Genomic DNA, 7,916 nt, shown 5'->3' with positions numbered 1-7,916 from the left:
CCCGCCACAACGCCTGGCTATTTTTTTTCAGTTGCAGCCATCATTGTTGTTTGGCAGGTCCGGGCTGGATTCGAACCCACCACCTTAGGTGTATGTGGCTGGCACCTTAGCCACTTGAGCCACAGGCACCGAGCCTGTCTCCGTGATTTTAAACCACAAAAGTAAAGTAACATGCACCTGGAGAAAACAATCCTGTTAAGGTATGTTTCACACTTGGTAGTCTCCTTGTTGGGGCCTGGATTCTCTTAACTCCCAGATGACTTCTCTTGAAGTCTTCATTGGCCTGATGTTCTCCTCAGCAGCCTTTCTCCTCTACAATCTTTTGTGCAGCCATAAATGATAAACTAAAATATTAATAGCAGTGATTTGACAGATATTTCTAAGTCAGGTAGTAAACCACTTAGGATTGACCCTGCGACTTCTCCCTCTTTATGCTTAGGGTCCTTTATGCCTAGAGAAATTCAAAATTTCAGAAAGTCAGAATGTTTATGGCTTGGAGCTCTAAGATTTATAAGTAGTTGATTTTTCTTAGATCTGGTGGCAAAGTGGGAGAATGAGGAACTCAGCCGTTCCTTAGTTTTACTTAAAGCCCAAAGATTAAATGACCTTTTTAAAATATATATATATGAGATTGATTTTTATTTTTATTTTTATTTTTGAGACAGAGCCTATGTCACCCTTGGTAGAGTGCCGTGGCATCACAGCTCACAGCAACCTCAAACTCTTGGGCTTAAGCGATTCTCTTGCCTCAGCCTCCCAAGTAGCTCAGACTACAGACACCTACCACAACACTCGGCTGTTTTTGTGTTGTAGTTGTCGTTAGTGTTTGGCAACCCAGCCAGGTTTGAACCGCCAGGCCCGGTGTGTGTAGCTGGTGCCCTAACCACTGAACTACAGGGGCTGAGCCAATTAATGACCCTTTAAGTGATATGGGCTTTTGTAAACTCTCTGACTGTTTGGCACAGACAGCCTTCCCCAAGAAAATAGGCTTCAGTGTTTCTTCCCACTGGTCATCCTCTTGCTATTTCATTCAGATGGGCTTTTCTGCTTTTTTGTTCTTGTTTTCTAGAGGTGAGAAATGGTTCATTTGTTGCCTTTGTTTCCTGGCTTCAGTTTCAAAATGAAATTTTTCAAAATTTTATCTAGTTCTTTTCTCTTATTCTGGACTCATTACTTCTCCGTAAGCCCATTTGATCCTCCCATTCTTATAGAGATGCTCAACATGCTTTCATGCTTTCCCTAAGTCACATATGAAGTCATGTATGTTTCTTTACATACCCTTGAAGAAGCAGGGTAGAATATTGCATGTGATTCATATAGGTTGGTTTTTCAACAGGGCTAATATATGCTTAGTAGAAGTTTCCCTGAATGGTATTATTTGAGTTCTGTATCAGTTTTTGGGGGAGTGAGGGGAGATAAGTCTCTTACTTTGTCGCCCTCAGTAAAGTACTATGGCATCATAGCTCACAGCAACCTCAAACTCTTGGCCTCATGCGATTCTCTTGCCTCGGACTCCCAAGTAGCTGGAACTACAGGCACCAACCACAATGCACAGTCATTTTTTACAGGAGGTCTCGCTCTGACTCAGTCTGGTCTAGAACCTGTGAGCTAAGGCAATCCACCTGCCTCAGCTTCCCAGAGTGCTAGGATTACAGGCATGAGCCACCATGCCCAGCCTATATCAGTTTTTTAACAGTCATAAACCATGTTATATATTCCATTATTTCCCAGCAACCATGGAGGGCCTCTCAGTCTTGGTTCCTTTCACAGGTGTGAGAGCAGATATAGCATAAGAGGTATGCATTTGATTGAGAGGTCTTTAACAAGTTAGGCACAGGTGAATTTGAAAATGTGTACATCTTGTCTGCTAACCCATAAAGCAAAATGGAATCATTGAGTTACAGGTAGGTAGCTGGTAAAGCCAGTAGAATCTTTGTTTCCTGCCATAGACTTTAAGAAGGGAAAGTCAATAAAGTAACTTTTCATTAATTGATAATTGGTCATTATTATTTATAGGTGGGATGTAGGGCATGCTTTCAGGGTAATAATTCAGCAGCATTTATGAAATAAAATTCATGTGCCAGACTAAGCTGGGAATCACACAGAAAGTCATGGGTAGTCATGGCCTTCCAGGATACTTTTTTCTAGGTCCATTCTTTTATTTTAGTAGTTTCATGAGGTAAATAGGAAAATTCATACTTTCATTTCTTTGACGATAGGTAAGGAAACAAAGGCATAAGGGTGTTAGTTTGTCTCAAAAATATGAACCTGAGGAAATAAAAGTTGTAGAACAGATTTCATGACTATTCTCCTCATTGATTTCACAGTGTTGTTTTGTGTAACATTTCCTATGTTAAATGCAGAGCTGGAATTTAAAAACAAAACTAGATTAGAACCAGAGGGCTTCATAAAGATAAATAGTGAGTATTGTAGTGATGTACAGTAAGAGAGAAAGTTGAGTAGAAAGACTTAACATGATTTTTGAAATGGACTAGAGCTTGCTGTTTTGTTTCATAGCCTGAAATCATCCTTTTACTTTAAGCAGATTACAACCATTCTACTTTATACTTAGCCATTTTCCTGCTGAATGTATTACACCTATCATGTCTCCTATGAAGGAGGCATGTTAAGGTGCACATGACAAACATGTATTTATCATGTTCTTAGGGAATTCAGAATTGAAAGTGAATACCAACCATAGCAAGAGATTCAACAGCAGGTGAAGAACAGAAGCTATAGCTATCTTTTCTTCTATCTTTCACTTTAAGCAAGTCCAAAGATTCAGGTACATGAAAAAATGAATGTGTGCTTTCATTGGCAATAATCCAAGATTTACACAGAATAGTCTGATCTTAAGTAAAGCTCAGGAACCTTTCACTTCCCCTTGAATGCAAGCTACAATATCGTTATCTTAACTAAGAGCCTTTTTTGTTTGTTTATTTTACAGAAACAAACCAGAAGCAGTAGAAGTAACATTTGCAGGTAAGTTTTTTTTCTCAATCTTATTAAGAGAAAGGATAATATAAAAAACAGAAAATAAAATTGTTCCTAAAATAAGCTTTGATATCATGAATACTGTCCCTTGTCAGGTCTTTTTTAACTCTTTATTGTAGATGACCACTTTATCTGTTTAATCCATTTGATGACTAACTATAAACTTGCTGATACTTTAGAAGTGTGGGTTTAATTTGTAGTTCAAACTAAGGCTTATTTAAAATTTGGAAATAGGCTCGGCGCCTGTGGCTCAAGCGGCTAAGGCGCCAGCCGCATACACCTAAGGTGGCGGGTTCAAATCCCCAGCCCGGGCCCACCAAACAACAATGATGGCTGCAACCAAAAAATGGCTAGGCGTTGTGGCCTGTAGTCCCAGCTACTTGGGAGGCTGAGGCAGGAGACTCGCTTGAGCCCAGCAGTTGGAGGTTGCTGTGAGCATGATGCCATGGCACTCTACCCAGGGGGATAGCTTGAGGCTCCATCTCAAAAACAAAAAAAAATAAAAATAAAAATAAATAAAATTTGGAAATAGTATGTTGTATTATCTGTAGCCATCAGTCTTAGTTTGCCTAGTATTTGAGTAGTAGGGAAATAAGAACATGCTAAAGACCTGTTTGTCAAATCAGAGAGACATTTTGCTGCTTTCTATAAAGAAAGCATTAGGCATGGCAGTGGTATTGTGATGGTTTTTAAAAAATAGCCTTCTGTTCTTTATCTTCCAAAGATACATTCTAAAGTATTTACAAATGAAATGTGATGTCTGGTATTTGCTTCAAAATAAATTGTCAGGAAGGGTTTGTCTAAATGAAACAAGAATTAGCCATCTATTGATAATTGATGGAAATTCGTTATGCAGTGTTTTCTACTTATATGCATGTTTAAATTGCATCCCAAATAGGAGGTTTTTAAAAAATTCTTTCAGTACCAAGCTGTGATTAAAGTAAGAATAGCTTTGTAGGTTGGTCCAAGGGCAGTGGTATTTACAATTTATTGATCACAACTAGTTTATAGATTTATTTGTTCCTTCTCCACTCCCACTGCTTCACCTGACTGGTATTGGTGTGTGTGTGTATACACACACACATAGATATATAATTTTAGGAAAGAGCAAATGGGTGGGTATTCAGCGATTCTATTCAGTGTTTCTTCTGACTTCCCATGTAGATTTAAAATAAACACCATTTTACTCATATGCTTTCTTATAATGGGTCTTTCTTGTGGCCTGCACCAAAATAGGTGCTTTGAGAGATTTTTCCCCATTCCCAAGTTTAGTAGTCCTGCTTTCCTTACAGATTTTGATGGGGTCCTCTATCATATTTCAAATCCTAATGGAGACAAAACGAAAGTGATGGTCAGTATTTCTTTGAAATTCTACAAGGAACTTCAGGCACATGGTGCTGATGAGGTAAGTAAGTTCCACATCATTTTCTTAGGACTCTTTGTTTCCTCCTCACCTTTTGTTGACTGCTTGCCACTCACAGAAGATCTGTGGCACTAAATTACCCCCTCTGACACAGGCCACTCTGGACAGTTTTTTCATCTAACTAGAGGCTCTTAACTACCATAATGATGCAAAGATGTGTGTTTCCCAGAAAAGGTTTTGGCTCCTTGCCTACTTGGTTTTTATTTTGAAGAATAAAGATGTCCTCTAACCAAAGCTTAATGACTATCAAAATCTTAGAAGGATTTGCCTTTTTTTTCAAATTATATGTCCTGGCTCGGCGCCTATAGCTCAACCGGCTAAGGCGCCAGCCACATTCACCTTAGGTGGCAGGTTCGAATCCCCAGCCCGGACCCACCAAACAACAATGACGGCTGCAACCAAAAAAAAATAGCCGGGCGTTGTGGCAGGCGCCTGTAGTCCCAGCTACTTGGGAGGCGGAGGCAGGAGACTCGCTTGAGCCCAGGAGTTGGAGGTTGCTGTGAGCTGTAATGCCACGGCACTCTACCCAGGGGGACAGCTTGAGGCTCTGTCTCAAAAAAAAAAAAAAAATTATATGTCCTACCAGGATTTTATAACACAGTGGAAATAAAAAACAGCTTTAGTTCTCAAAAAACATAGCAAAGAATACTTTTCCTTGACCAGCATAAAAACAGCTATTGTGAGAATGAGATAGGTTCTGTTCTATTTTTGTAATGTTATCAAGGCAGATGCATAACTTCTAGCATGTTTAAGGTTTATAATCTTAGTTTCACATTCTAGAAGTTTAGGGACAAATAACTTTCCTTTAAATTTTTTGATATAGTGTTCTTTAGAGCTGGCCTTTCTAAATATCTCTTCTTCCTTATAACTGCTGTAGGGGAATTAAGAAGGGATGTCCAGACATTATGAAAGTCTTGATAGCTATGCCTTGTTCACTAGCTTCTTTCAATAGCTAAAGTAGCGGGTTTGGTTCCTGTTGAACTATATTTGCTCTGGGGAGAACCATTTATGGAAGAAAGAAAATGCTATTACACCAATGTGTGCACGTTGTGGTTGGGTCTTAAAGCAGGAAGTATGACTCAGTTCCTGAATCAGTTTTCAAATATCTTAGTTTTAACAAACTAGGTTTTACTTAATCTATTGAATGAAGATACTGCCATTTCTGTTTTCTTTCTGAAAAGTAGTAGCTTTTGAATTATTTAAAATTTACATAATAAAATGCTATATGTATAGGAATATGATCAAAAACTTGGCAACTTTTTTATATAAAACTAAAATTGGTCCGAACTAAACGCAATACCCAAAGCTATGGTAGTTGCTTCTCTTAGTTATTCAAATGCAATTGATTTGCCATGTAAGTTTAGAGAAATAAGAAACATTTGAATTTGGAGTTATTTTACTGGAAATGTTTCAGGAAGAAGACCTCTTCTTTTTATAAAGTTTATGAAGGAATATTATGTAAAAGATAGTGGCTAATTCTTCTTTTTAACCAGATGAAGAGCAAAAAGAAACAAGTGGCAATAACTGAAAAGGAGAAGTTAAACAGACAGTTTAAAAATTTTGTAATCAGCTCTCCCCCAAATAATCCTCTCTCTTTAAAGATCTAAAGGTGGCACCTGTGGCTCAAGGAGTAGGGTGCCTGGCCCCATATGCTAGAGGTAGTGGGTTCAAACCCAGCCCTGGGCAAAAAATAAAAATAATAAAAAAAAAGATCTAGATGCAAACCAGATCTGATGGTGCACACCTGAAGTCTTCACTATTTAGGATGCTGAGGGGAAAGGATTGGCTTGAGCCTCAGAATTTGAGTTCATCCTGGGCAACCCAGCGAGACTATCTCTTTTTTTAAAAGCAGGGGGGAGAATGTCTCAGTACGGTGATAATAATCCTGGAAGGGAAAGGAAGTGGTAAGCTAGATTTCTTAAATTTCCTTTCTATTTTGTGCTTTTTTTTACAGTAGAACTCTAGCATACGTTGCTGTTCTTGTGACTACCACAAGGGTCAAAGCCCAACTCCACCCACTGAAGTGGAGTAAATGACATTCCCAGTGTTAGAGCAGAGTGTATAGTAAATGGCCCCCTGGGTTGGTTAAATAGTAACTAGCTGTCATAACCCCAGGAAGCTTGTTACTTTATCACAGGCCCCTTTTAAAGGCCAGAACACTTCTGCTGCTGGGCTGAGAAAGTCTAATGGTAATGAAGGATAGGTTGCCTCCACTCACAGTGGTGTCAGATTGGGAAAGGGTGCACAAATTCAAAAGTGAGTCATAGTTAAAAGTGCAAATGAATTAACAGGGAAATTTTGGCTGGTTTTGTTCAGGGGTACAGCAAGGGAGTTCAACAAGATATAAATCTGCCACTAAGTCCCTCTTAGATCTCAGAATATTAAGTGGTCTTTCCCACCCCACCTCTGATTTCCCCTTTTTCCAAGTACCCAATAGTATGTGCCGCACAAAATTGTAGCTCAGAAGTAGTATGATGTTAAAATTCTCGTGGAATATGCATGTTGCTTATTTTCCCCAAACTCTTAGGGGAAGTGGTATATGGGACACCTTAAGGTCAAATCTTTCTGTGCCACCTACAAACTCTGTGACCTTGAACTCCTCCCTTCAGTTCCTCTTCTGTAAAAAGGTTTCCTCACAATGCCTGTGTGATCACCAAATAGGAACTACACGGGGCATTGCTTGTCTTTTGCTTTTGTATAAGCAAGTATGGTAATTGATTCATGGTTTGAGGTCCACCCTATTTAAGTTTTGCCAATTGAGTGTTCCTTCCAACTATAGAAAAATGGTTAAATATGTGAAATATTAGGAAATTTTGTTTTAATGGACTCTGATAATTGCAGGCCATTATTTAAGGTGCTTCCAAAGAATATTTAAGAGGGATAGTATTTTCAAATGGGACATATATATAATAGATGATTTCTTCCTATGTTTTTTAATATTACCTAGAAAGTACTGTGAAAATAAACTTAAAAGAAAAACATTCATATTTCTTCAGATGTTTATTATGTGTTTCTGAGTGCAGGTGTTGCCCTGGACCCTGAGAACACAGCAGTGACTAAGATAGGACCTGCTCATATGGAGCTCAACTCAAGGGCTACCTTTGTTCACAGTGCTTTTCTCTAGCTAATGATGTTCTTAAAAGCATGCATATACATATAACTCTTAAAATTAAAATGGAAGTTTCTGCTTTTGTTCATTTTTAATTTGGTAACTGTATAGATTAAGTACCCTCCCCCTTTTTTGGTATCTATTAAAGGATTATACATAAGTGCACAAGTGTGTCTATGGTGTCACAGTGTTAGAAAATGACTGGATGCTTATAGACAGAGTCCTGCAGCCTGTTAGCATTTGGGTCTCAGTTTTAACTTATGGAATAGTGATGTAAAATAAAACATACGTTTCTTCAACCATCCAATCTTGGAGCACTTTCCACCAGGTCAAACTGTCATGCTAGCAGAAGGAAAGTAGGAAGGTATCTTCTTTTTTTTTTTTTTTTTT

At 38.5% G+C, this 7,916-nt stretch overlaps 1 protein-coding gene across 2 annotated transcripts in view; it reads left to right on the top strand.

Moving 5' to 3' along the window:
* Positions 1-7,916, top strand: part of ARPC2 (actin related protein 2/3 complex subunit 2) — a 38,459-nt gene that overhangs the window by 6,860 nt on the left and 23,683 nt on the right. For both annotated transcript variants that reach the window (XM_012802195.1, XM_023510301.1), the window contains exons 3-4: positions 2,948-2,982; positions 4,287-4,399. In XM_012802195.1, the coding sequence (XP_012657649.1) occupies positions 2,948-2,982; positions 4,287-4,399 (148 nt within the window). The remainder of the gene's footprint in view (positions 1-2,947; positions 2,983-4,286; positions 4,400-7,916) is intronic.

The sequence above is a fragment of the Otolemur garnettii genome, unplaced genomic scaffold, assembly GCF_000181295.1.
Source record: "Otolemur garnettii isolate 467f Iridium unplaced genomic scaffold, OtoGar3 scaffold00013, whole genome shotgun sequence".
In the NCBI taxonomy this organism is placed as follows: domain Eukaryota; kingdom Metazoa; phylum Chordata; class Mammalia; order Primates; family Galagidae; genus Otolemur; species Otolemur garnettii.
Note: the sequence above shows the minus strand (reverse complement) of the source record. Positions and strands in the feature narration are given on the sequence as shown.